The sequence below is a fragment of the Saitoella complicata genome, assembly GCF_001661265.1.
Source record: "Saitoella complicata NRRL Y-17804 unplaced genomic scaffold SAICOscaffold_25, whole genome shotgun sequence".
In the NCBI taxonomy this organism is placed as follows: domain Eukaryota; kingdom Fungi; phylum Ascomycota; class Saitoellomycetes; order Saitoellales; family Saitoellaceae; genus Saitoella; species Saitoella complicata.
In genome coordinates, this window is record NW_017567016.1 from 149,865 (window position 1) to 173,694 (window position 23,830).

Sequence of the window (23,830 nt, forward strand, 5' to 3'; positions counted from 1 at the left end):
AACATCATCATGTTGAAGCTCATGCTGTTGAAGCTTATAGAAAGCCAAGGAAGCGAACACCATAGAACGCATTTGCAGTACATGTAATTCTGAGCTCCCTCTATTATATGGCACCCCACGCACTGCCATTGGTAGCTTATGGAGGGGCCTCAATCACAGCAAGCTGAACCTTCCCCCAACATGAGTATACACAATGGAGGTCTTAAAAGTGAAATGTGGGGACACTGCATCGTCTGTGTTGTTTGAAGGATCTTTGTGATTCCAAGTTTTGCTATTCGCGCACACTTGCATTTCGCGTAAAGAATTTTGCACATAGCATTAGAAGAACTGATGAGTTGCCTTATCAGCCAGTGAGTCTACATCCACTTTGTCGAGGTTGAAGAGTTGGAGCATGTCTACGTCTGTCAACTCCAAAGGATTCTCCAACAACTTCTTGTACAACTGTTTCTCATGGGACTGGAGTGCAAAGTTGAAAGCGTCCTTCGAGAACCCAGGGGTTGCAATATTATTGAAGGCCAATCTCTCTTGAATAGTGTCAAAGACGTCCTGATTGGCGCGAGAGCGTGCACTGGTTGTTCAGGACGTCTTGTATCCTTGTAGCTTGTCTGAAGGCCCACTCAGGCAGCGCTTGGAAGCGGCCGACGACGTGGCAGGGAGCACGAGCAACGAAGACGCGAAACCTAAGCCATAAAAGAAGAAAACGTGCACGCTAACTATGTATACCTATATACAGTACGTATCTACATCTATTTACATACGTGTCTCCTCTTATGTCCTCTCAATGGCCGTACCAATCGGGATGTGAAGAGTAACCATGATACATCCCAGGTAGTGTGCTGGGCACAGTAGGTGGAGGTCCACCTGCTGGAGCGTAAGGCCCAGGGTATTGTGCCGGCCCACTGATATATCCAGTCGGTGGACCAAAGCCAAGTGGTTAAGAAAATGGGTGTGGCAAGACCATCAGGGGAGCGACGGGGATAGTCCTTGGCGCAATGGAGTATGGTGCAAAGCGGTTTGTCGGGTGGAGAGCTTGACCTTGGGCTGGTTGCAATGGACGATGGATAGCCTGACTTTGCGAAGTTGTTTGTGGGACAGGTATCTGCGATTGAGATGACGTGATGAGCAGGGGGCATGTCGTTCGACTGTGACCCTCCTTACGACATACACCGCTTCTCCTTTCACTGGCCTATACCCTGAACTGAACACGTTCGTGAGCACCCGGTATCCTCTGAGATCAGCTTTGCGACGCCGATCCCCTCAAACTTGCTCTCGTAGGGGGTTCTCATATGAGCTCCCCAGCAACAGCCTCAGGTACAGGTACAGCTTCAGACGCCCCGGGAATAGTAATGCCCAAGTCGAGCCACCAGGGCCGGTGTACATCTTCCATAGTGAGTACTCCTCCTTCATCCAGAATGCGTGAGATGGTATGAGCACAAAGCAAGCCAAAGACCACCTTTGTGAATGATCGACAAGGTGGCAGTGAAACCCCGGTGTTAAGGGCTTGTGTCGCATAGGTGTATTGCTTTTTAATCTTGAGTAGCGCAAAAGCAGTCACTTTGTGATTGATAGCTGCAAAGAACACGTTGCATGACAGTGATGTAAGAACACTTCGTTTCTCTTGGGCAATTTGTGTGAGAATTGCATGATGTTGATTCCCCAAATATGTGCAGATGCGATCCCACAACATTACCAATGTATCCCTTCAGAGTGCTGTGACCACCTTCAAGCCCGAGAAGTCACTGCTGTTCCAAAATGAGTTACAACATCAACCCAGGGCGCGGCGAAGTACTCTTTGTAAGGGAGGAGGGTTCGTATGTAAGAGGCCATTCCCCGAGTCTCTTGTATTTACGATTCAGGTCTGCCAAGTTGTTGTCAAACTCTTCCTCGGTTGGAGAGTACATCAGTTGCCGGAATGCCGCATTGAAGGTGACCCAATCCTCAGTTGCGGGGAGAATAGGCCTGCGATTGGTGAGAACATTTTTCTCAATGTGCCAACGGCAAAGTAATTTCTTTGCAGCAGGGAATACTCGCTCAGTTGCTTTCATGAGACCAAGATCACAATCTGTAACCACCACATCTGGGGTGTAACTATTGACCATCTCGGAGTATATCTGAAGTGCCCACGGGTAGTCTGCTGCAGTCTCATGAGAGAGAAAACACAAGGCGGATGTGAACGTAGTGTTGCAACATGTCATCCCAACAATATAGAAGAGTGGCATCTGAAATCTGTTGGTCTTATACGTGCTATCCATGACAGAAACATTCCGAAAGTGCTGTGTGAAGGTGATGAACTGAGGGTGTGCAAAGATAAGCCCAGTAACATGATTGTCGTTGTCCAACTTCATTCTGAAGGGTAATCCTCGCTTCAGAAGCTCCTCCAGCAGAACTGCAATAGGGGTACGACCTGCCCTGAAGTCCTCTCCAATTTTGCGATTCGCATTGTAGACGTTGCGGAGGGTAAGTCTTTGTTTCCCCCTCCTTGTTGTTTGATCGTGGTCGCAACAGCTACAGCTGCAATTTGCTCGGGCGCGGTGGAAAGAACGGAATTCGCGGCGGCAATTTCAATCGGGGTCCTGATCATTCCACACCCCTAAATCTTCATTTCACACCCCCGCGCACTCACAATTTCAAAGATATCTCAACAGCCGTTGAACTTGGGAATACGGTAAGAGCGTAGAGAGATAGAGAGTAACTTTGTGAATATCCTGATACCTTTAACTCGCAGATTTCACTCCACCAGCTGCTGTACTCTGCCAAATACTGCTGAGATGTGATGTGCAGATTTAGGCATATATGCGCTGTGCCACACCAGCCGCGCTGAGAGGTGAGAAACAGTTGGTATCTTCTCCCAGGAACCTTCAAATCCGAATTTGAAGGTGGGAACGGATTCAGAGGACTTTTATCAATCTATATACTCTCTACCCTCCGAGATCCGATTTGTGGTTGGCGAGATATCCTGATTTTTTTTTGTTGGCGCGGGGGTGTGTTACGAAGAAAATGGGGTGTGCCAGGATCAGGACCCTTTCAATCGCCCGTGGTAGGGAGTACGATGCACGCGAATGCATGGGTTGCCGCCGCAACCAAGTACTGTAACGTGAGCTTATCACAAAGTATAAACTGAGGATCAAATATTGTCTTTATCCTAAAGGTCTGCGGCTTTCGGTTCTACGTGCCTCACAGGTTTGTTGTAATTTATGCTACTACGTCAGCTGCCCCGTACAACGACGTACGCGTACGTAGAACGTACCAGTCGACAGCCCCGGCAGAAGTAGACATCGACCCTTTACTTCCTCCATCGACACAATCCGCCATTAAACATGTCTGACGGCACTCTGCGTAAGGCAGATAAAGATTACTCCAAGATCTTGGATGAGCAATTGCCCGAAATCGAGGCCCAAGCTGCGGTTCGGCCGTTCCCATAACCTATTGCTGGATGTATGCTGACCAATTGATAGTCCAATGTTCAAAGCTCCCTCGAGCGCCTACTTTCCTTAGAGAAACAGACTCGTCAGGCGTCCGACGCACCATCAGTAACGAGACTGCTCCTATGCATCGCCCGTACCCTCCACGCACATGCACCATGGGAGACTTTGATCGATAATATCCTTCTCTTGACGAAGAAGCATGGCCAGCTTAAAGCGTCAATTACGGCTCTTGTACAAGAGTCCATGAAATACATCACCGGCTCCGCGCCTTACAACGACAAAGACATGAAGATGATCGATACCTTGCTCGGCGTAACCGAAGGCAAGATTTTTGTGGAGGTGGAGCGTGCTCGTCTTACCTTGATGAAGTCGAAGCACTCTGAAGCAAATGGCGACATCGAGAAGGCTGCCTCAGTATTATTGGACTTGCAGGTCGAGTCCTTCGGCTCTATGCCCCCGCGTGAAAAGCTTGAATTCATCCTTGAGCAAGTCCGTCTCTGTCTTGCAAGAGGTGATTACGACTTGGCCGCGATCACTGCTCGCAAAATTTCTACTAAACAGCTCGAAACTACTGAAACGACCGACCTTCGTCTCCGGTACTACGAGCTCGTCATCCGCATTGGATTGCATAATGACGCCTACCTCGATATCGCAAAACACTATCGTTCTGTTTCCCTGACAGACGCATTACCAGCTCAGCACGTTCTTGAGACGCTCCAGAGCGCAATCATGTTCTTGATTCTCGCTCCGTGGGACACCGAGTCCTCATCCCTCCTTGCCTCCGTTCTTGACACGACTGACATCGAGCGCCGCGCTCCTCTTTACGCTGAGCTGGGCCGTTGTTTCCTTCGCGGCGAGGTTATGCGCTGGCCATTGATTGAGCAGGCTTACGGACCTACTCTCCGGGAGACTGCAGTCTTCGGAGCCGCTCCGGATGGTAAGGGTGATGCGCGCTGGGATGTTCTGCGTGAACGTGTGACGGAGCATAACATCCGTACTCTCGCGAAGTACTATACTCGCTTGAGTCTGCCCCGCCTGTCTACTCTTCTTGATCTCCCTCCCGCAGCGGCCCTCGATGCGCTTTCTCGTACGGTCACTAGTGCTTCAAGTCCGGTATATGCCAGAGTCGACCGACCGGCCGGCATCGTTACTTTCGAGAAGAAGAAGGGCGGAAATGAAGTTCTAAACGAATGGAGTGCGAATGTCAAGTCTTTATTGTCTACAATTGGACGGGTGGGGGAGTTGATTGGAAAGGAAGAAGCGCTGGCGAGTGTGAGGAAGGCGAAGGCTGCGAATGCTTAATTCCAAATCATCAAGTGCAATACCAGGCAAACATAGTGTGGTTTGCAATATACCAGAAAAGAAATTTCTTGCAGTTGCCCTCTATCTGTCCAGCAGACCGATCACAATCTCGAGGGTATCCCTGTGTTTGCTACCCGCTTCCTTGCAGTACATCGTTGCCATTACGAGATTTTCTCCGCTAGTCCTTGAACAGCGCTGGATTCAACCTCAGCTTTGTCAACTTTGCCAACAACCCAGCCAACTGCAATAGCGTTCCAACACCTTCCAAAATTTTCATGTGCACCAGCCCAATTTCCTTGATGAACTCCAGCTTCTCGTATTCCGCCATTTGATCCATGTTCTTCGCCACCCTAAACATAGTAGTCACAATGTCTACCGCGGAATAACCTTTATCCCACAACTCCCGCAGAGTCTCCAGCGCTGGATCGATTTGACCCCGATGACAGGCGAGGAGAAGAGATTGCACGGCAATGGGATGAGGCTGATCGCAAACTTTGAAGACATTGTCGGCAGAAACGAATCCGAATCCAGCAACCGTAGATTGCAAGTTATTGACTGCTTGTCGCATATCACCCTCCGCCGAGAAAATCAATGCTGCCAGGCCGTCTTCGGAGTATTTAACATCTTCACTCTCACAGATTTGCTTGATTCGCCGCAGAAGCTGTCCTTCTGCTAGTCTTGAATATCTGAGGATTGCACATCTTGACTGAATAGGCTCGATAATCTTGTTGCTTTGGTTGCAGGCTAGGGCGAATCGTGTTGTTGAAGAGTAGATTTCCATCGTCCGACGGAGAGCTTGCTGAGCGCCAGCAGTCATCGAGTCGGCTTCATCGAGAATAATAATCTTGTGACGTCCACGCGGCAGGTTGACCTTCTTCTGAGCAAAAGTTTTGATGCGGTTGCGGACAACGTCGATTCCTCTAAGGTACTAATCAGTATCATGCTCACTGATGGCCGTATGGAGCCTACCTCTCGTCAGACGCATTCAATTCCAGAACACCTTCCTTGTACACCGGGCCGAGGAGCGCATGTGCCAAACACAGGATGGATGTCGTCTTTCCAATTCCAGGCATACCGGAGATGATGATATGAGGCATGTTTCCATCTTTCGCGATCACCTTGAGTCTCTCGATCGTTTCCTCGTTCCCGACAACATCATCCAGAGTTTGAGGCCGGTACTTTTCCACCCTGCGAACATGGAAACGCGGTCAGTGGATGACGAGTGGGGAAAGGAGTGTAATACCAACCATGGAAGTTCATATGGTTGAGCGGATAGGCTTGCACTCTGCTTTCCTATCGAAGATTCGCCGTTTGAATGGGCTGCGACGGACATTACGCCAATTGTCGAATGCTAATGCTCCAGGTATCTCCCCGAGACCGAGGAGGACGCGACCGCGTACAGCACAACACGTGACTTTACAAACGTTTTTGAAGACGTTCTCGTAAGATGTTTTATCATGTCTTCAGTAAGTATCCAAACCAAAAGACACCTCTGGAATTTCCAGACCGTCCAACCACTCGACCGGCCAACCACCGTCCACCAAATCTGGTCGTGCAGCAACTCGCAGTGCAAGTGCTTACTACGCAGGCGACCAGGATCAACCTCTTCGAACGCAATCATCGCCGCAATGTCTCTCCTTCGTTCGATCCGGACGGCGTCTCGCTCATACAGGAACTTTTCTTCCTCCGCTGTATCACAGTCTGATGCGCTCTTCGTGCACCGCAACACTGCCCACAACAACCCTTCGATCAAGTTCGAGTTCAACGCAGACAACTTGAAGAAAGCTGAGGTCATCATCTCGAGGTATCCGAAACAATACAAGAAGGCCGCTATCATCCCTCTCCTTGACTTGGGACAGAGACAACTGGGATGGACGAGCTTGAGTGTAATGGATGAGGTTGCGAGAATCGTGGGAGTACCAAAAATGCGTGTATACGGTATAGTCTCATCTCCTCTTCCAACTACCTTGCATCTGACTGGTATCGGAACGTACAGAGGTTGCCACCTTCTACACTATGTTCAATCGCGAGCCTCTCGGCAAGCACTTCGTCCAAGTCTGCACCACAACCCCCTGCCAGCTCGGTGGCTGCGGCTCAGATGCTATCGTCAACGCCCTGAAATCCCACCTCAAGCTCTCATCCATTCCCGCTACCACCCCCGATAACCTCTTCACTGTCGTCGAGGTGGAATGCGCCGGAGCGTGTGTGAACGCTCCCGTCGTTGCGATCGGTGATGACTACTACGAGGATTTGACGCCGAAGACTATGATTGATGTGATTGAGGCTTACAAAAAGGGTGAGAAGCCAAAGGCTGGCCCGCAGGGTGGAGAGGTCCCACTTAGGGAGAGCTGTGAGCCCTATGGCAACAAGACTACGTTGACGGAGAAGCCTTATGGTCCTGGTGACTTTGTGAGGGCAGATCTGTAGAGGGCTGTGCATGGATGAAGGAGTGCGGTTACGATATATGGGAACGAAAAGTTTAAACGTGGATGTTAATAGCGTGAAAAGACATTCAACTTCACGAAGTCAATAATGCAATGATACCATGCGGCATATGCACCGGCGGTAGCTTCAGTTTGTGTACTGGCGCCAACGATTTCACTTCTCCGCTTCAGTCCTGTACCTGGTATAGGCAACGACTGTATATCTCGAAACCGTGTTGCGCCGCGTGAGGATGGCTTTAATATAGGTGGACTTTTAATTCAGTGTAAGCTCGCGCGGCAAGCGATGAGTTCCCGATTGCCGTGGAAAGTGCTGGTAATATTAATGATACCAAAGTTTGTGTATTCATCGATCCGATATTCTAACCGCGACTATAGCTACCCTACGAGCCCCCCGAATTCGACTGTCACGAATACTTCATTCGTGATTGCACAAATATGGAATAACATATTCCACTTCCAGCAAAGGCACTCAAATAAATCATTCAACTGTATGAAAAACACGAATAAAGTGGGGAAGTATTCAAGTAGAGTAGAATTCCAATTCATGGAACACGAATACCTTATTTAACGGTTTGGATCGTGAGGTCGGCTAAATTTCATGGGTCTTTGAGGGTCTTTGAGGGTCTTTGAGGTTCTTTGAGGTTCTTTGAGGGAGGAGGGTCTTTGAGGGTTGAGAGTCTTCGCGGATCAAGGGTGGAGGGTCTTTGATGGATTGACGAGGATCAATGGTCTTTGGTGGCGGTTCTTTGGCCTGCGCCTCATGAGAGTGACATGTGAGCACTGCTGATGCGCTGGCAAATTTCACCAAGTCCTCAGCACTAACCAGGAACCCACCACCATCAACGTCTCAATCTCCCTGGGTGTCTCACGACTGACTGACGAAAGAATCGAATCCTACACCTCCCTGGTCCTCTCCCATCGATATACGAGTCCCTGGCTCTCTCCCATCGAGATCACCAACTTCTACACCTCCCTGGTCCTCTCCCATCTGTTCTCCCGATGCTATGGTTTGTATCGTCTCAACCCAAACTGGGCACATGATTGCTGTTGCTGAAAGGTTAACATAATGGTTGTTTAATCTCAACACTCTTGCTTGATGTCTCCTCTTATTCGGGTGAGTCCCGCACTTTGTTGACAGCAACAGTAAAACGACTTTTCATCAGTTTTTACTAACCCGCCCTGACCCAATGGCAATGAAGATTTGTGGTAGGAAACATCCCAAAAAGAAGACCTTGCGCACTTCAGGAGCATCAAATCGATATACGTCCAATCGCAGTTTCCAAAATGATCCGGAGTTTGACGTTGACGATGATGATGACGATGACAATGATGAACTTGTTTCGGCTGAGTGGACAAAGGAGAAATGAGAGGAAGCGTCATGGTATGCATATGTGCGTTGACAGTGGGAATTGAGGCAAGGTTGGGCTTCTGAAATTTTCGGGTCTTATTCAAGTTTCAACAATATCAATGGGCCTAGATTGATAACCTGTGATAGATGGGACCAATGAACGTCACGTCTGTGCAGTGTACAGTCATGAGATAGAACAGTATAACAGTGTAGTGGTGGTAAATCGTATAAAAAATCATACTTTCAAAACGAATTGTAAATCCAGATTGTGCCCAGAATATCCCACGAACTTGAATAAATCTACTCGTGGTACTGGATAATTTTATTCGTGTTTTATAATCGTGTTTGGTAGAATTTGGGGGTCTCGTTGGGTAAGGTTTTATTGCCTTCATCATGAAGATAGCATATAACAAGAATAATACAATTCTCTTTCCTCATATCTCCTCGCCTTTTGCTTCAAGGATACTGTGCATTTTGCTCCATGATTTCTACCTTTTCCCACATCTTTTCTGTAATTTTGCACGATGGGTTTGATATATTTTCTGGAGTTTTCCCTGACAAAACATGGAATTAAGAACAACTTCATCAAAGGTTGAACCTGGTTTTGCCAGGCAAAACAGTCTTATGCCCTGGCCTACGTATCTGAGGATCATAGAGAAAGTCAGAATAATGCCATATATTATTACTGCGTTGTGAGTATTCTGAATAGGCATGGGAGCAGTACTTTTGGTCCTGTAATCAAGCATGTTAGGACAAGCTTAAATGGTCATGGTAGGAAGTCTCTTCCATACCCGGCCTGGCCCTACGAAGGTAAAAGTTATGGATTACTAGGTCGGGTTTAATCCATCATCGTATTTTGGATAATAATACCCTTGGAAACCATGACGTGGATTGGCTTGATTCTGGATGAGTCCAGGCATAATCCATGATCATCCAGGATATGATTCTGAATGATGCACGATGAGATTGGGCTTAATCGCAAGTTTTATCAAGGAATATCCTAGAAATAATGATGGAAAATGGTTAGAAGGATGAAAGAAATTCAGAGTATTATTCGTCCAAAAGAGCTAGATTATCAGGTAAAAGAGACTTACTTTGAGTATCCCCGTTATATTTCCCTTCGTAGAGACATTGCATAAGGATAAAGAATATAGCTTTCTCATAGCCCTCATACATTCGCAGAAATCATAACTACAAAATCCCGTTCAATCCATGATTCGAAATCATGAAAATCCGCAATCGTGTTCTGGAAACTGTGGCCCAAAAACGTCGGCGACGACGAGCGTAGAAATTCTAACTCGCCAAAATTGAAGGAGATAGACCAAGAGGAACTCAATGGGATATAAAAGGCGATGTTTTAAACTACTCTACTTACTCTCGGCCTGTTCTGACTTGATCTGAGTACTTGGTGATGTCATATCTGGGAATAATGTTATCTGCGGCACAGCTGCAGAGCACCGTGTTCTCAAACCCCCACACCCAACATGCCAGATCCCAACATAGAAGACATCCCATACAGCGAGCTTTCGCATGAAGAGAGAACATATCATCGTGCTCAGATTGTGGCGCTCACAAAAGCCGAAATCCCAAAGGAGAAGATCGAGGAGCAGTATCTTGTCAAGAGAAGGACACTGGACGATATCACTAACCGTTGGTGGAAGACAGCCTCCTACCGCGACAGCCCTCGTTCTGGACGCCCTCAGATCCTTTCCAATCGCGATAAGGACGAGCTCACCCGCAGTGTTCGCACTGGGAAGTACAACAACAACGCTGTGGAAGCTGCTGCTGCCTTCAATTATGGTCACCAAAGGGATGTTTCAACAGAGACGGTACACTTGTTACTGCTCAAAAGCGGAGCGAAGTGTGTTACATAGAAGAGGAAACCGTTTCTGTCGGTTGCGGCTCGGGAAAGGCGTTACCAATGGGCAAAGGAGCACTTGCACTGGAGGACGGAGGACTGGATGCGGATCATCTACACCGACGAATCGAAATACCGGCGTTCTGGGCCAGGACATGTTGCAAAATAGGGAGAATGAATTCATTCCTCGGATGCATTCTGGTGGTGGGAGTATCTTCGTGTTTGGTGGAATGTGCTGGTGGGGGGCCATAAAACTCGTTCGTTCGCAGGTCCCAACGGTCGGCAAGTTCGTGATGCGTGACTTCGTTGAAGAATTTCTACTTCTCAAGCTTCAGGAGTTCAGAGAATCCCACATCAAGCTCACAATCCAACATGACAACAATGCCAAGTTTCACGTGCCCAACTGCAAAGAATCCTACGAAAGGGAGGGATACAGAGTCCTACCCTGGCCGGCATACTCACCTGATATGAACCTCATTGAGGACTTTTGAGGACTTGTGGTGCCTGATCTCCAGACGCCTGGAAAAGCGAGCTGCGGTTGCAAATGACCTCGATGAACTATGGGAGTGGACATTGGAGGAATGGGAAAAGATTCCACTTGAATACCTCCGGAAGCTCATTGAATCGATGCCCCCAGAGGGTGAAGGACCTGTACGATGTAAAGGGGGGTCATACAAGAGGCATTCAGGTTTACTTGTGAGACTGGGGAGGGAGGTGTTGGATGGAGCCGGTGGGGCACTCAGGAATGACCCCCGCGAATACTATAGTTAGGCAGTTCTCCTCTTAAAGATGTGTTTATTTTGCTTTAAATCAGACGTTTTTTCAAATTGTTTCAGCGAATTTTCAACTTCTAACTTTACCGGCTTCCTCGCTGGCCCTCACGGCCGACTTTTCTGGTCTACGGTAATTGCAATAAAGTCCATGCCGGTAGCGTTCTTGGTTTGTTCATCCCTGAAGGGTTGTGAATCGTAATCCAGGGGACCTCTGTCGGGCTTAATCCATGGTTCTGTTTGGGATTGCTGCGTGGATCGTAATTCATGACAGCTTGTGTACAAATCCCTGTCAAAACCAATCGTGGACAAGAAAAGTGAAATTAATCATTGTTTTTTGGCATGGATTATGCCTGATTTTCTCAGGCTTTCGCGCACCGATTGCTTGATTTAATCAAGCATAATCCATGATTTTCTTGGGTTTAATCTATGATCCTATCATGTGAGATTCTTGAAAAATCAGGAAAATTGCTACAAATTGGAGGCAAAAATGCGAGAAAATCAAGTGTATTATGACTATCCTAATGACCGCGGTAGCACTATCATAGGTCTGTGACTGAACATATTAGCATAAGCTCACCCAAAAAGAAGTATCGTCTATCATACCTGACTTTGATTTTGTTTGTGGTGACTTAGAAGATTTTCCAAAAATTCCCAAGTGGTGGGGGGGCTACGGTTTATATGTTCGCATTTCTGCACAACCACATACAGTCACCCACTAAACCAATAGGAAAGCCGTGAAGTCATCATGCTGTCATGTATGCTAATCAAGTCTATGTGTGATGCCATAAACTGCGGAATTTCTTTCCAGGCCGTAATTCATGATAACGTCAAGGACTATGATCCATGTTTCCGTCGTGGTCTTTGCTTAGATGTAAACCACGCTAACTTCCGTTATCCATGTGTAATCCTTGCCTGGTCCATGATTTTCACATGGATTACACATTTTCTTAGGACTGAATGGGTTTAATCCTTGACAACTCGCATCATAGGGAATTCACGACAAATCCTAGACAAATCCACCAGAGCATCATGGATAATGCGCTTGCATAAGTTTGAGGGATTTGGGTTTAATCTACGATTTAGACATTCAAAGAGTATCATGAGGCCCAACTTCGAGCTCACGTCAATCGGATAAGCACTAGCTATAGGTAATATAATATGTATATAAACAGGTACATGTGGTCTGAAGCCGAGTAATTAATATTGTACATGTATTCCACCCGCGCCGTGTACAAGTGCGCGCCGGCTAATATTGTGCTAGTCCAAGGGTGCCCACACACGTAAGTTTCATCTGTAGATGGGTCGCATTTAAACGAAAGCCTCTTTCGATTAATCAACGTATAATCGGTATCTGACTACCCTTTTAGAAATGGGCTACCAGCTGGTTTTGCCAAGTGTAAAGGCCAGTTATGTATGGCCCAGCTCGGCCCGCCTATTTCCAGCCATAGCCTCCCTTCGCTGCCAGCACAATGGCCTTCATGAAATTGAACTGCGCGTACAATGGTTGTGAGTAGCACATGTCATACCACCAATTGACAGCTATAACCTTTCCTTCCTCATCACTCCGCTGTCCAACATGGTGGAACCATAATGCGGGGAGGTATAGCACCTCACCTGGTTGTAAGTCCACTCGTAACGGCCGACAAAACTCGGAAAACGTGGGACTCTGCTCCGGTGCCGTGGGGTCAACACATAACCACGGAATGGACAGGGGCGGCGAATCTGGCACAACAGCAAGCTTATCGTTGGCTACAGGCTGATACGTGGCTGTCGGTAGCAGCCGTTCATCAAGGCAATAAAATTCCCAGGGTGGAATCAGTGTAAATGTCTTGACGCCGGCAATTTGACAGTAAAGGTTCTCATAGGGATCTAATGCCAGTAGAATCAGCGAATTGTAGCAGCGGCACAAAAGTGGGCTCTGTAATTACCTTTGTGTAAGCTTGTGACACTTTCGGAATTGCCGATCCAAATGTTGGCTGCGTCTGCTGCTGAACCGAACACCTCCTTTGCCCAGTCGAATTCCAACACATCATGCTGAAGCGTCGAGAACTCCGTCGCCAGATTACCATTCTAGGCCGAGTTAGTCCATTCAATGCTGACACGAGATTACATACATACTTGAGTTTGGACGTACTTCACATTGCCCTCACGACTTCCCTTATGGCGGCTTTCCAGCCAGTCGAAGACACTGTTCAGAGGTTGAACGCTAACATACGGCTGCACGAAATGATCGCCGACTACGGAGTCAGCATTACTACAGCATGTTTAGTACACAATATGACTGGCGAAGTTCCTCGTATACCCAGATGGTGTTTCTGCAACATCTACCATGGTGTGGCCAACTTTTTGACGAAGGTTGGACAGTGACCAGTTCCGTCTTGCAGGCCACTCCTCTAATACACCAGTAATGACGACCGGCCGGTTTCGAGAGACGATCTTAGCAAATTCTGTTGCGCTTGGGTGGTGTACACGTTCTATAGTAAAGCCATTGAGGTCCATAATGCTCTATCAATATACGCTCTACAGGGCTGGTTCAAGAGGTCGTGATACCTTGGTATTCTCTGATCATATCCTGTACTATCTGCTCCATTGTACTGAGGTATGCTCTGGTAAAGGTCTGAAAAGTGAACGTCTTGCAGGTAGCGGTGGTCGTTTTGGAGGTCAAGAATTCTCGGTGAATGGGTCGACGGCCAGGGGCAGCTGCGATACATCATCACGCAGGAAACACCGACCACCCATAACAGTCTGGAAACAGCCGAGCGATTCTTCCAGTTTCTATTGCGCATACAACGACACCTTGATGAACGATCCAAACCAACCAGATGGCTTCATTCCACCTGGCAAACCGGTGGATGAGGCACCATCTTTGAGCGCCAGCGCTGATGACGGGTGGGGTAACATTCTTCTGTCCGATGTTCGTTTCAGTTATAGATGCCAAGTGTGTGCCAGGAGCTCACACAGTATGATTAGGCCGGTCTCGATATCCTGCTACAGCGAGCGAAGCAGAGTGTAGCTTCAGGCAAGGAACTCGCGAGTTTCCTTAGGAAGCGAGCACAACTTGAGGAAGAGCATGCCCGAGGTATTTATCGTACCCCTACTCGCAGATCGCATGTCTAATAATGTACAGGCCTGCAACGGCTATACCGGCAAACCCAGGAGAACCTTCGGAAACCTGAAGTCAAGCAGCAATCATTCTCAAGACAGATCATTTCCGCATTACAGGTTCATGACAAGCTCGTCGAGAATAGTTTGTCTTTCGTTAACCAGCTGCATGAAATGGTAGACGAGATCGATAAGATGGCCAAAACGACACATGCAACTCGCAAGCAGTTGAAGGAGACGGGTTTGAGGAGTGAGCGCAATGTGGTGGATGCGGACAAAGAAGCGGAAAAATCTAAAGCAAAGTATGAGTCTATCTGCGAGGAATACGACCGTACACTGGCCCTTAAAGCCAACGACGTAGCTGCAAAGAAGTCCAACAAGACATTTGGCTTCAAGTCATCTAAATCTGGATCTCAGCTAGTGAAGCACGAAGAAGAAACTCGTTCGCGAGCAGAGAGCGCAGATCGCGAGTACAAGGAAAAAGTCAGAATCGCTCACGATATGCGCGAGGAGCTCTTACATCAACTTCGACCACGCCTTGCCCGGCAATTTCAGGACCTTATTTCCGAAAGCGACTCAACAATGTCCTTCCAATTACAGAAATATGGATTTTTGCAAGAAGCGCTCCTACTTAACCATGGTGTCTCAATTTCCCCAGCCGAGCCGCGTCAGAATGGCGAAGGACTCCGGAACATACTCGCAGACATTCAGGACGAAGAAGATTTTGGTATTGTATGCTATTAAAGAGTGCTGTTCACCTTCGCTGACCTCTTTCAGTTGAATACGTCACCGGATTCTCCTCCAAAGCCAGTGTACCACAGCGATCAGAGGTACATTATGAGGCACATGCTGTGAGTACAATTGCAAACTCCATGGTTGAAGCTGAACATGCTAACATTCATCGATCAAGTCATTGCACCCACCAGCTACCCCTGAGAATCCAACATTTGGAGTTCACCTGCGCCAGCTCACACAATCTGAAGGAACGGCTGTTCCGCATGTTGTCATTCAGTGCTGTACGGCTGTGGATAAGTTTGGTTTGGATGTTCAGGGAATCTATCGTCTAAGCGGTACGGCGTCACAAATACAGAAGATCAAAAACATGTTCGACGAAGGTTTGTCGATACTCTTAGCGTATTACTCACTCTGTTGCTAACTGGCTTAGCAGATGCCGAGAACGTCGTGTTGAACTCGCCAGATGATTTCTTTGGCGACATCAATGGCGTGACAGGCGCCTTGAAGTCGTTCTTCCGTGAACTGCCCGACCCACTTTCCACAAACACGCTTTACCCCGAATTCATCCAGGCCGCGAAGATCGACGATGACGTTCAGAGGAGGGATGCTTTGCATGCCGTAGTGGTGAGTGCTACACGAGCCTGCGGTAGGAACACGCCAGTTAACCACGACGTAGAACAAACTCCCAGATCCGAACTACGGTATCTTGAGATATCTATGTTTCCACCTGCATCGCGTCCAGCAAAACGAAGCCGCCAACAAGATGCCAATTACCAATCTTGCCATTGTCTTCGGACCTACGTTGATGGGCAGTGGTGGAGCAGTTGCAGATATGGGATGGCAATGCAGAGTTGTGGAGACGATCTTGTCCTATTGTTACGACATATTCGAAAGCGAGTAAGGACCGATATGCGTGAGAGATTTCGGGTGTGACTTCAGTTGAATACTGGACACCGGTCTTCTAGGTGGAACGATATGCGGCAAAGACCGCCATAGTCGTTAGGCTGGTCAGAACACTTGACGCCAGATTCACCTAAGGCACGTTAGTGGATGACAATGTCAAAACCGCTGGGACATACCTGGTTGTTGTCTAGATAGTTACCCCAGGCCGCGCCGATGGTGGTGGCAGTCTTGCCATCCACCTTCGCATGCTTGCCTCCATGAGCTTCGATGACTTTCTTACTTTCCTTATCCAAAGCCGTTGCCTGTAGAGTAGCTCCCAGCAATGAGTCAAGAAGACTTCCTCCAAGTCCCGAGAAAACACCGACGATGACCAATTCCGCTCTGTTAGTAGAGGCGCAGACAGGGAACGTCAACATAGCCAGTACGCCCATGATAAGGCCACCCATTAATGCGCCAAACAGACCTAACGCCGACACACCGCCGTTGAAGCCCCGGGGCACGGGCTGCAAGTTGAGGATCGACACTGGAGGCGTAGTTGACAAAATCCCCAACTCGGAAGAATATGTATCAGCCGTTGCGCAGGCATAATGACTGATTGAGGTTGTGAGCATACGCTTCTTTCCAGCATACATCTCTTTCAACTTACGCCAAAACACCCACAAGCAACACATCGTTCCACAAACTAAGCGTGCTAGCTCCGAAGCAGAGGGAAGGATCATACACATAAATCTGATGGATCAATCCCAGAGTCACGGCAGTCATCGAGTTTGCGAGGACCTGTACCCAGGTACGAGCCGGGCCCTTCTTTCCCTTCTCAGACAATGACGTGTGAGAAACATCCGCGAGAACCGTGGTTTCCTTAACGGATTGCTTGTATCGGGTCAAGGCAGTACCCTAAAACCCCAAATATGATGAGCTCGAGTAGAAGAATTAACAGCCGGCTCAATGCATACCGTCAAGTAGAATATCGTGAGGAGCCAAGCATTCGCCGAGTACGGATGAGAAACGGTAACCAAGCCAACGATTGCTGCAGCTATTGATCCCGAGACAGAGAGTGAGCCCTTGGCATATGCTCTACCAGCCAATGTCAAAACAATGGCCGGGCCGACGACTGAACCCATGGCGAATTTGGTGGTTGTGTGTGCCGTCCACGTATCGTCCGCGTACCTGGCCCGCTGGTGCCTTGCGCTGCTTTGTCGTCATCTATAAACGAGGACCAGCCAGGATACACTCATACACGGCAAACTCTCTATAAACGAGGACCAGCCTCCGTGTCTGTTACAGGCTACACTTCGCAAGATACACGATGATGCTGTCGCCAGCTCCGCCAGCCCAGCCCACGCGGGCCATGCATCTGACCGCCCTTGTCGCCAATATGCTCGCCATTCGCGATACGCTCCTGTTGCAAAACACAACATCCGGAGATATCGTGAGCTCATCGAATCAATTGATCAATACATTGCAGTCGTTCAAATCCATTATCGCGGAGCAACCGCTTGACGAATCGGAACGGACATTCGAAGATGCTTTGCACTCTCTTGCTCAACAAGTCCGCGACATATGCGTACTTAGTGCAAAGTTTGAGGATGCCATACGCCGTGCGACGCCCGATGAGCTGGACTCATATGTCGCATCGAGTGAATGCGAATGCAACTACCCCAAGCCCTCCAAGAAGGTCATGAACGATCCGGCATACATCCGATCGCTATCTGCTTCTCCTGAACCGGATAGCGTCGACGAATATCAGCAAGAGGACCGAACGGAGCCCTTGAAGAGCTGGTTTGTGCAGCACGTGACGGACCCATATCCCACGAGCAAGGAGAAGGAGGAGCTTTGTCTACAAACGGGAATGAAGCGCACGCAACTCAATATGTGGTTCACGAATGCGCGCAGGAGATCAGAATGCGGAGCGAAGTTCTTGGACGATATCATCGAACCGCGCTTGAAAGAACTTGATGCGTTGGACTGGGTACCGGAGGCTGATGTGGACTAGGGGCATTTGTCTTGATGTTGGAAGGCAACATGAGTACACCAACACAAGAAAGACAATATCTTATTCATAGCTATCGATAAGGTGATTTTTATGCTTTTGATCTAACACACGTAGCAATATATTTAGGTAACAATGTCATTACGGCGCAGCTGGACTGGACGCTTAACTTCGAATGGTTCAAAGTATAGCTACCTCACCTACATACAGGTACGATGTGTGTGTAGGTATAACCGATTGAGCAGTAGCTGCTACTGCTACTAGGACATGTATCGCAGCCGCCCCTAGCTGCGCTACTTACACGTGCACACACCCGCCATTGCCTTTAGCACGGTGTTTAAATCAGGCGTACCTGCACAGCACAACTCTTTGTGCTTCCTTTGTCCACTGACGTTTAGCAAGCTGGATAGACGTACCATTCGGACGAAGATGTAGGCTGTATACGAACACTGTTACTCGCCGAAGTACCTATGGCGGCTGCACGATCACGAAAAAACAAGCAACGTCGGTATACCGCTGGCTGCTCCAAGTGGTCTATTAAGGACACGCCGATTGCACGTTCAGCGACGCCGCCATCAGACGTTCCGGGAGTCGTGCAGAACGGGCAGCATCCTAATATACATTTCATTCAATGTGTTGATGGAAATGCTAGGCATGAAGTCCTCCTTGTTGAAGGTGACGCTTCTTCTTCAGTGCCACGCGCTTCTAGCTTGGAGAAACCGGCACAGAGTCGATATGCGACGTCGAACTCATTCTTTCTCTTCAGACAAGCCATGGCGCCGCTTAACTCACATCTCGGCCATCAGACTGCTATCTCGAAAGCTCTGAGTCGAGATTGGGACAAACTGAGCAAGAAGGAGAAAGACATCTGGCATCAGCTCTACGTGAAGCTGCACGATGATAACAAGATTGAAAAGCTGCTGCAAGATAGGCGACGTTTTGCTCCGCCAAGTCCTCACCCGGCCGGCAGGAGCACACATACAAGAACTGAAGATCCGGCGACGGAGGAAGATGGAGATGGCATCAGTATGTGTCAGCCCAACTCCATGCCGGTGAACAGTATTTACGGTGATGCGCACGGTGATCTGTGCCATGTTTGGGATCATTCTGCGCAGTTTCGTCAACCGATTCCATCTATATATACAGCAACATACCTGCTTGTCGACGGTGATGTTGCATCGACGGAAGTCGCAAGCCCATACCTGAGCTATGATGAATATAACGTCTCAGCCCAGAGCTTCGACATGCCAATAAGCGGCTTTATCGATTATCAGCCTTGCCAGTCGGCATTCCTAAAGCCCTACGTGATGCCGCTTTCCGGCAGTGGGACAGAGGAGCTCGTCCCTCATATCATGCCGGTTTACGCCACGTCTTCCGCACAGGGTGGGGCAGGTTTTGATTATTCTCTCTATACATCATCACCGGATCTAATCTGGTAATATGCATACGTCTGGTCAGGGTATAGTCAAATCAGTAAGGGTATACCAAAGAACATTCAATTCATAAACATGACTCCGATCGCTAAAATTCACTGCAATGAGCCCAATCAATTCCATTGGTTCTGCACACTCGTTAGGAAGTCGAAACGGAATCAGTGGAATCACTTACATGATCCCAGTGTGGGTCCTGAATAAAAGCACACAACACCTTAGAACCTGTCTGCAACAACGGATGACCTGCGACACTTCAGACGTTGTTAGCGATTATGAAAATACAAGATTTTGATTTCATACATTTGAAGAAACCTCTCTAGTCCATCTCGTCGGTGCTCAATCACTTCATCGGAAAACCTGTTCGTGAACACTTTCCCGGGCAAAGAAGGAACGGAAACCCTTGACGATTCCCGCTCTAGAATCTCGCGGAAATGCTCGAAATCGCTGTATCTGCGACGGACGTTTGACTGCCTGAGTTTGAATGCGGGTATGTTCGTCTAAGGGGGTTTCGTTATCATCCGATCCACGCCCGTCGAGGAGTGCTTCATGACTTACCTTGCAAATGATCTCATAGTCCGTGTACATCTTTCTGCCAATACCATGAGTTTGGGGATTCCGAACCTTTCATGCGCATTTAGCCCCTTCCATCCCATTTCCGAGTTCTGCAAGCACCAAACATACCTCTATCTCCAGGAAGTTCTCTGGGACCCCATATCTGATGAACTGATCAGCTAGAAGAACATAAACCCGGAATAAATGCGCCACACAGTTCGTCCATTGGCATCTGACGCATTTGCGGACGGGAGTTCTCGTCGAATCCACGCGGAAGAGGCTGCATGATGGGCGAGGGTGTATCGTGAGAGGGATGCTATTGCAGAGAGACTGGAGGCAGTAGTTCAATCTGATGTCTGATGGGTCGTTTGCGAGCGTTACCGATGGTTTGGATGACGTTTCCCATTGTATGCGGCCCTTGCGCAACCGTGCGTGTACTGTAGGTATCGATAAGCGACACCTGCCCCGTCGCTGGCACTGGAACATTCGAACGGCCTTGCGCGACCATCCAGCCTGAAGCCACGACTGACATGATACGGAAGAGCTTTGATGATCACCATTACCCGGTCCTCACTCCCCATGCTATCGCAAGTGCGGCCATCGTCGACATATACTGCTCCATGCTGCTCCCTTCGTCTTGCACAATCGGCGTGCTGGCAGTAGTCATGGAGTCCGTGAAGCCGAATCACCATGATAGCGGAGACCTTTCTGCTCTACTATCTAGGCTTACGCGTTACCAGAGTACGCTTCCTAGTAAGAATGTTGCTGATCTCCTCCTTGAAAGAGTTGGTCAACCTATCGACAATTACCACTTCCTAGCACGGCTGACATCGGCATAGTTACGCGATCTTTCTACATTCGACTCGTTCAACGATTATGTTAGTAATCTCGGTACGCTTGTGGTTCGGCGTGAGCCAGAAGCGATTCCAGAGGCTCGAATGCTGCGTCTGAGTAGAACCTCTGTTCTCGGTCTTTTCATTCGACAATGCGCTCTCGCATACAACCGGATGTCTTTCGCATCGGTTACACGTCTGTGGACTTCCTTCCTGGCCTTTAGTCACAATGCAATGACGAGAAGTATGAATGCATTTGAAGCGCCGGATCATCCTGCTTCGAAGCATGATCAGACGGATGGTGCCAGCTCCTCCATGGATATCGACAGCCTGATACTTTTTCAGACGTCCTACATGCAGAGTACGTTTCTCTACTCTCAGGTGGTATCATACTTGACTTACCTTCCGCAGCATACATCTCTGAGCTGCCCGTATCCATGCGTACCGCAATCCGAAGAATCTTCTCGGCGGACTCTGTGACGGCTCCGTCCAACGCGTACCTGAGGTATGAATACTTTCTGTCTCATAAATACTCACCTCTCATCTGTCTGGAGCAGGTTTCTGGATGCCTGGAGGAAAGGCGATGGCCATGCCTCGCTGGAGAACCTGAGACGCTATTTTGACTATTCAAACGGAGTTCAGGACGTGTACGTCTATGCGTACATGCGCCTATTTGCCCTTGCTGACAAGATCTTAGGAGGCTTCATCGATATGCGCTACTCACCTTAGCGATACTATCGGCTGAGCTTCAATGCCCGCGCGAAGCCTCATCGGTGAGGAGCATCAGATGATTGCGGAGGTACGATCAACTAACACCATTCCCATCTTAGGCAATATCAGAGGCTATCAATACGGCACGGGGAAGCAGAGACCATGCATTTCTGGCCTTTGCACTCGCTCTTCAGAACAGATTCCGTCTGAGTTGGCCAGGTGAAGATTCAGGAAATATGGCTCAGGTGAGTCTTTGACCGTATGTGTTGGAGGATGCTCACAATGTATTGCATCTCGCAGGTATCACACCCAGCAACAGCTCTGGAAGATTTCTACACCGCTAGTTATGTAAAAGCACGCCCTGAGAATTATAAGGTGGCACTGGAGGAAGGGTCATTGAGCGCCGAGATCTGGAACAATTTGGGTATGTCAGGGTTTCCGAACATTGAAAACTCTGCTCAAGTCACGGTTTTGATAGGAGAGAGTTATCTATCAAGACTTTATAGGGATGTTTCCCTCTTAGTGCCAGTTGATGCGCCAATACAGGTATCTACGGGTTGTCAGGTCTTGCCGTTTTCAGTTGCGTTGCTAATCCATATCCCTTGAAGGATTATGAACCTCGCATGTCAGTTTCAATACCTCCACCGCCAAGCGTCTTGGTGTCGCATCTGTCGTCTATCTGGCATGACAGGAAAAGGAGTTCTCCAAGTGCCATCAATAAGCACAGGTCTTTACTGCGTGAAGGCCGCCTGTCAAAGGTGGGTGAAATGAACGCTCCTCTTCTTAGGTTACACTGACAATTTAGGCTTACGATGTGTTATCCCACGTTGCGAGAATAAGCGATTCCCAAGATCCGGCCCTACGTCGAGAGCTGCAGAATCCAATATCTCATCTTCAAAAGGCAGGTAGTGTATCGATGGATGCCCTCATCGGCTAACAGCAATTTTTAGAACAACGCGTCAGCCGAAGGCTTTGGAGACATGATGCTGCTCAACAGCATTGATCGTTAGGTACAGCAACACTGAGATTCGCACGCTCATTGAGAGGACATCACACTTGCGGTCGAGAAAGTAAACATGACTTTTATAATCGAGGACGCCTGTATGCCAAACCAGAGAAGAGAAAAGTTCAAACCGCACCACATCTGAAGTCTCACGATACTAGACTAAGGAATAGCTCGTAGGAGCCGAACATGATTGCCGCGTTCGGCACGACTCTCATCATATGCGCCGTCAGACCACCATATAGAGCCGCCACACCCTCTTCCTTCAGTACTATTCTAAAACACTGCACCAAACCGGTGTATTTTTGCTTTCCATTCTCCATCGGCGCTTGTCGCAGACGCGTCCGAATGACTTCATGAGGATATGCGATACCAGCCGCAAATACCTTCGCTATACCGGCAGATCCCGATTTGCCCGCCCACTCAATGAATACGTCCATACTCGTCGGTTCAGGATCGATCAACCGCCGTCTAGCACTTCGTTCCGCTATCCTTCTCTTCAACTCCTCGTACACTACCCACTGTAGAGAACTTTCTGCGACACCAAGATAAGATGCACTCAGACCACGATATAAACCCCGCACACCTTCGTTCCGGACGGTTTGCATGAAACAATCCAAGCTGTTCTTGTACTGGCGACTTGCAGCGCCATCTGTTGAAGCCTTTTGTTTGTCCAGTTGCAGCCTAGTTTTGATGAGCCAGATAGGGTTCGTGCATGTCGAGGTGGTTATCCCTGCTGTAATTGCTGCAGTGACATGTACCCACGCAGCTTCTTTGCCGCCATTCAGGTTATCGGCGATGATGCGCTTTCCGTTGCCGTACATGAAGAAGTTTATAGCTCTTGCGGGAATGACACCAACAAGGTTAGGACCCAGTCCCTTGAATAGCGCTTTTGGACCCTCAATTCGGTAGATGTTGGTGAGAATATGAAAGGTATCCGCAAAGTGGGCGAAGCCACTTTTCACTATTCCCATCTTAACGGTTCCATGTGCCGCTCGTCGTTCCAGAAGCTGCTTTTTGTAGAAGTCGCTTTGCAGGCGGGTTTTGACAACGTCGAGCGGTGAGGTTGCTAATGCTCCAGACATACCGGCAAGTCTAAAGCGGGATCAGTCTCCATGGGTCAAGCACGTAGGATGCAACGACATACCCTCCAGCTGCAAAATGCGCCCAGGCGGCGGGAGCCTGCTTCTGCACGACCTGAGCATCGTTAGCTATTGGAGGTGCGGCCGGTGAGGTTGGCCGGGCGGAAATATTGGCGAGGTCTGCCGTATTAGACATATAGAAGCTGAGAATAAAAGTGACGTCGCCAGGTGCAAAAATGAGTGGATCTAATCCTCAGCGACGGAGATGATAGAAGTGGAAGGCGGTAGACGGTCTTTGCAGTCGGTAGTATTTCGGGGACTTTACTTACTCTACTT

The 23,830-nt window shown here is 48.6% G+C and overlaps 13 protein-coding genes across 13 annotated transcripts; 8 read left to right on the top strand and 5 right to left on the bottom strand.

Moving 5' to 3' along the window:
• Positions 1 to 3,844: 3,844 nt before the first annotated feature.
• SAICODRAFT_31845 (uncharacterized protein) lies at positions 3,845 to 4,736 on the top strand. The gene has a single exon (XM_019168029.1). It carries the CDS (start codon positions 3,876 to 3,878, stop codon positions 4,725 to 4,727), a length of 852 nt encoding a protein of 283 aa, XP_019021671.1. The 5' UTR covers positions 3,845 to 3,875; the 3' UTR covers positions 4,728 to 4,736.
• Positions 4,737 to 4,905: 169 nt separating this feature from the next.
• SAICODRAFT_37106 (P-loop containing nucleoside triphosphate hydrolase protein) lies at positions 4,906 to 6,060 on the bottom strand (the record flags this gene model as incomplete). The annotated part of the gene is made up of 3 exons (XM_019168546.1): positions 4,906 to 5,647; positions 5,697 to 5,915; positions 5,975 to 6,060. The coding sequence occupies 3 exons, from the start codon at positions 6,058 to 6,060 to the stop codon at positions 4,906 to 4,908; spliced, it is 1,047 nt and encodes a 348-aa protein (XP_019021672.1).
• A 250-nt stretch (positions 6,061 to 6,310) lies between these two features.
• SAICODRAFT_84833 (putative NADH-ubiquinone oxidoreductase 24 kd subunit) lies at positions 6,311 to 7,200 on the top strand. Its single transcript, XM_019171383.1, has 2 exons — positions 6,311 to 6,665; positions 6,724 to 7,200. Exons 1-2 carry the CDS (start codon positions 6,356 to 6,358, stop codon positions 7,152 to 7,154), a joined length of 741 nt encoding a protein of 246 aa, XP_019021673.1. The 5' UTR covers positions 6,311 to 6,355; the 3' UTR covers positions 7,155 to 7,200.
• A 1,024-nt stretch (positions 7,201 to 8,224) lies between these two features.
• SAICODRAFT_31850 (uncharacterized protein) lies at positions 8,225 to 8,577 on the top strand. The gene is made up of 2 exons (XM_019168030.1): positions 8,225 to 8,292; positions 8,375 to 8,577. Exons 1-2 carry the CDS (start codon positions 8,268 to 8,270, stop codon positions 8,536 to 8,538), a joined length of 189 nt encoding a protein of 62 aa, XP_019021674.1. The 5' UTR covers positions 8,225 to 8,267; the 3' UTR covers positions 8,539 to 8,577.
• Positions 8,578 to 9,985: 1,408 nt separating this feature from the next.
• On the top strand, positions 9,986 to 10,962 carry SAICODRAFT_31854 (uncharacterized protein). Its single transcript, XM_019168031.1, is given in 4 exon segments — positions 9,986 to 10,348; positions 10,377 to 10,581; positions 10,690 to 10,868; positions 10,870 to 10,962. The coding sequence occupies 3 exon segments, from the start codon at positions 10,004 to 10,006 to the stop codon at positions 10,866 to 10,868; spliced, it is 729 nt and encodes a 242-aa protein (XP_019021675.1). The 5' UTR covers positions 9,986 to 10,003; the 3' UTR covers positions 10,870 to 10,962.
• Positions 10,963 to 12,451: 1,489 nt separating this feature from the next.
• SAICODRAFT_73343 (Clavaminate synthase-like protein) lies at positions 12,452 to 13,813 on the bottom strand. Its single transcript, XM_019170844.1, has 5 exons — positions 13,701 to 13,813; positions 13,453 to 13,645; positions 13,269 to 13,404; positions 13,079 to 13,220; positions 12,452 to 13,019 (listed from the first exon to the last, which is right to left on the bottom strand). The coding sequence occupies exons 1-5, from the start codon at positions 13,738 to 13,740 to the stop codon at positions 12,583 to 12,585; spliced, it is 948 nt and encodes a 315-aa protein (XP_019021676.1). The 5' UTR covers positions 13,741 to 13,813; the 3' UTR covers positions 12,452 to 12,582.
• Positions 13,814 to 13,897: 84 nt separating this feature from the next.
• On the top strand, positions 13,898 to 15,915 carry SAICODRAFT_21533 (RhoGAP-domain-containing protein). The gene is made up of 7 exons (XM_019166436.1): positions 13,898 to 14,064; positions 14,121 to 14,229; positions 14,278 to 14,979; positions 15,030 to 15,103; positions 15,163 to 15,367; positions 15,421 to 15,611; positions 15,664 to 15,915. Exons 1-7 carry the CDS (start codon positions 13,951 to 13,953, stop codon positions 15,886 to 15,888), a joined length of 1,620 nt encoding a protein of 539 aa, XP_019021677.1. The 5' UTR covers positions 13,898 to 13,950; the 3' UTR covers positions 15,889 to 15,915.
• Positions 15,916 to 15,948: 33 nt separating this feature from the next.
• SAICODRAFT_27513 (uncharacterized protein) lies at positions 15,949 to 17,011 on the bottom strand (the record flags this gene model as incomplete). The annotated part of the gene is made up of 4 exons (XM_019167039.1): positions 15,949 to 16,020; positions 16,067 to 16,481; positions 16,537 to 16,784; positions 16,844 to 17,011. The coding sequence occupies 4 exons, from the start codon at positions 17,009 to 17,011 to the stop codon at positions 15,949 to 15,951; spliced, it is 903 nt and encodes a 300-aa protein (XP_019021678.1).
• A 254-nt stretch (positions 17,012 to 17,265) lies between these two features.
• Positions 17,266 to 17,883, top strand: SAICODRAFT_9839 (uncharacterized protein; the record flags this gene model as incomplete). The annotated part of the gene is made up of 1 exon (XM_019172156.1): positions 17,266 to 17,883. One exon carries the CDS (start codon positions 17,266 to 17,268, stop codon positions 17,881 to 17,883), a length of 618 nt encoding a protein of 205 aa, XP_019021679.1.
• A 397-nt stretch (positions 17,884 to 18,280) lies between these two features.
• SAICODRAFT_73347 (uncharacterized protein) lies at positions 18,281 to 19,319 on the top strand (the record flags this gene model as incomplete). The annotated part of the gene is made up of 1 exon (XM_019170845.1): positions 18,281 to 19,319. Exon 1 carries the CDS (start codon positions 18,351 to 18,353, stop codon positions 19,317 to 19,319), a length of 969 nt encoding a protein of 322 aa, XP_019021680.1. The 5' UTR covers positions 18,281 to 18,350.
• Positions 19,244 to 20,269, bottom strand: SAICODRAFT_31861 (sorting nexin-3). The gene is made up of 6 exons (XM_019168032.1): positions 20,081 to 20,269; positions 19,995 to 20,028; positions 19,869 to 19,934; positions 19,614 to 19,810; positions 19,489 to 19,564; positions 19,244 to 19,441 (listed from the first exon to the last, which is right to left on the bottom strand). The coding sequence occupies exons 1-6, from the start codon at positions 20,149 to 20,151 to the stop codon at positions 19,427 to 19,429; spliced, it is 459 nt and encodes a 152-aa protein (XP_019021681.1). The 5' UTR covers positions 20,152 to 20,269; the 3' UTR covers positions 19,244 to 19,426.
• A 74-nt stretch (positions 20,270 to 20,343) lies between these two features.
• Positions 20,344 to 22,481, top strand: SAICODRAFT_73348 (uncharacterized protein). Its single transcript, XM_019170846.1, has 11 exons — positions 20,344 to 20,650; positions 20,705 to 21,059; positions 21,110 to 21,203; positions 21,256 to 21,345; positions 21,396 to 21,471; positions 21,529 to 21,654; positions 21,710 to 21,833; positions 21,888 to 21,955; positions 22,018 to 22,167; positions 22,215 to 22,310; positions 22,360 to 22,481. Exons 1-11 carry the CDS (start codon positions 20,396 to 20,398, stop codon positions 22,417 to 22,419), a joined length of 1,494 nt encoding a protein of 497 aa, XP_019021682.1. The 5' UTR covers positions 20,344 to 20,395; the 3' UTR covers positions 22,420 to 22,481.
• Positions 22,482 to 22,561: 80 nt separating this feature from the next.
• SAICODRAFT_9840 (mitochondrial carrier protein RIM2) lies at positions 22,562 to 23,690 on the bottom strand (the record flags this gene model as incomplete). The annotated part of the gene is made up of 2 exons (XM_019172157.1): positions 22,562 to 23,507; positions 23,560 to 23,690. 2 exons carry the CDS (start codon positions 23,688 to 23,690, stop codon positions 22,562 to 22,564), a joined length of 1,077 nt encoding a protein of 358 aa, XP_019021683.1.
• Between the last annotated feature and the right edge of the window lie 140 nt (positions 23,691 to 23,830).

Excerpts from the sequence above, each read along its gene's own strand:
- SAICODRAFT_31854 (XM_019168031.1), top strand. The coding sequence starts at position 10,004 with ATGCCAGATCCCAACATAGAAGACATCCCATACAGCGAGCTTTCGCAT. Across the intron at positions 10,349-10,376 it reads GGGATGTTTCAACAGAGACG|CGAAGTGTGTTACATAGAAG; the intron begins GTACACTTGTTA and ends TCAAAAGCGGAG. Across the intron at positions 10,582-10,689 it reads TCCTCGGATGCATTCTGGTG|AATTTCTACTTCTCAAGCTT; the intron begins GTGGGAGTATCT and ends ACTTCGTTGAAG.
- SAICODRAFT_73348 (XM_019170846.1), top strand. The coding sequence starts at position 20,396 with ATGATACGGAAGAGCTTTGATGATCACCATTACCCGGTCCTCACTCCC. Across the intron at positions 21,346-21,395 it reads TCAAACGGAGTTCAGGACGT|GAGGCTTCATCGATATGCGC; the intron begins GTACGTCTATGC and ends ACAAGATCTTAG. Across the intron at positions 22,311-22,359 it reads CAATATCTCATCTTCAAAAG|AACAACGCGTCAGCCGAAGG; the intron begins GCAGGTAGTGTA and ends AGCAATTTTTAG.
- SAICODRAFT_31861 (XM_019168032.1), bottom strand. The coding sequence starts at position 20,151 with ATGCAGCCTCTTCCGCGTGGATTCGACGAGAACTCCCGTCCGCAAATG. Across the intron at positions 19,935-19,994 it reads AGAACTTCCTGGAGATAGAG|GTTCGGAATCCCCAAACTCA; the intron begins GTATGTTTGGTG and ends TGCGCATGAAAG. Across the intron at positions 19,811-19,868 it reads ACTATGAGATCATTTGCAAG|ACGAACATACCCGCATTCAA; the intron begins GTAAGTCATGAA and ends AAACCCCCTTAG.
- SAICODRAFT_84833 (XM_019171383.1), top strand. The coding sequence starts at position 6,356 with ATGTCTCTCCTTCGTTCGATCCGGACGGCGTCTCGCTCATACAGGAAC. Across the intron at positions 6,666-6,723 it reads ACCAAAAATGCGTGTATACG|AGGTTGCCACCTTCTACACT; the intron begins GTATAGTCTCAT and ends CGGAACGTACAG.
- SAICODRAFT_31845 (XM_019168029.1), top strand. The coding sequence starts at position 3,876 with ATGCCCCCGCGTGAAAAGCTTGAATTCATCCTTGAGCAAGTCCGTCTC.
- SAICODRAFT_31850 (XM_019168030.1), top strand. The coding sequence starts at position 8,268 with ATGTCTCCTCTTATTCGGGTGAGTC. Across the intron at positions 8,293-8,374 it reads TCCTCTTATTCGGGTGAGTC|GTGGTAGGAAACATCCCAAA; the intron begins CCGCACTTTGTT and ends CAATGAAGATTT.
- SAICODRAFT_73343 (XM_019170844.1), bottom strand. The coding sequence starts at position 13,740 with ATGGAGCAGATAGTACAGGATATGATCAGAGAATACCAAG. Across the intron at positions 13,405-13,452 it reads GTTGCAGAAACACCATCTGG|TAATGCTGACTCCGTAGTCG; the intron begins GTATACGAGGAA and ends AACATGCTGTAG. Across the intron at positions 13,221-13,268 it reads TGAAGTACGTCCAAACTCAA|AATGGTAATCTGGCGACGGA; the intron begins GTATGTATGTAA and ends AACTCGGCCTAG.
- SAICODRAFT_21533 (XM_019166436.1), top strand. The coding sequence starts at position 13,951 with ATGAACGATCCAAACCAACCAGATGGCTTCATTCCACCTGGCAAACCG. Across the intron at positions 14,980-15,029 it reads TCAGGACGAAGAAGATTTTG|TTGAATACGTCACCGGATTC; the intron begins GTATTGTATGCT and ends GACCTCTTTCAG. Across the intron at positions 15,612-15,663 it reads ATGCTTTGCATGCCGTAGTG|AACAAACTCCCAGATCCGAA; the intron begins GTGAGTGCTACA and ends ACCACGACGTAG.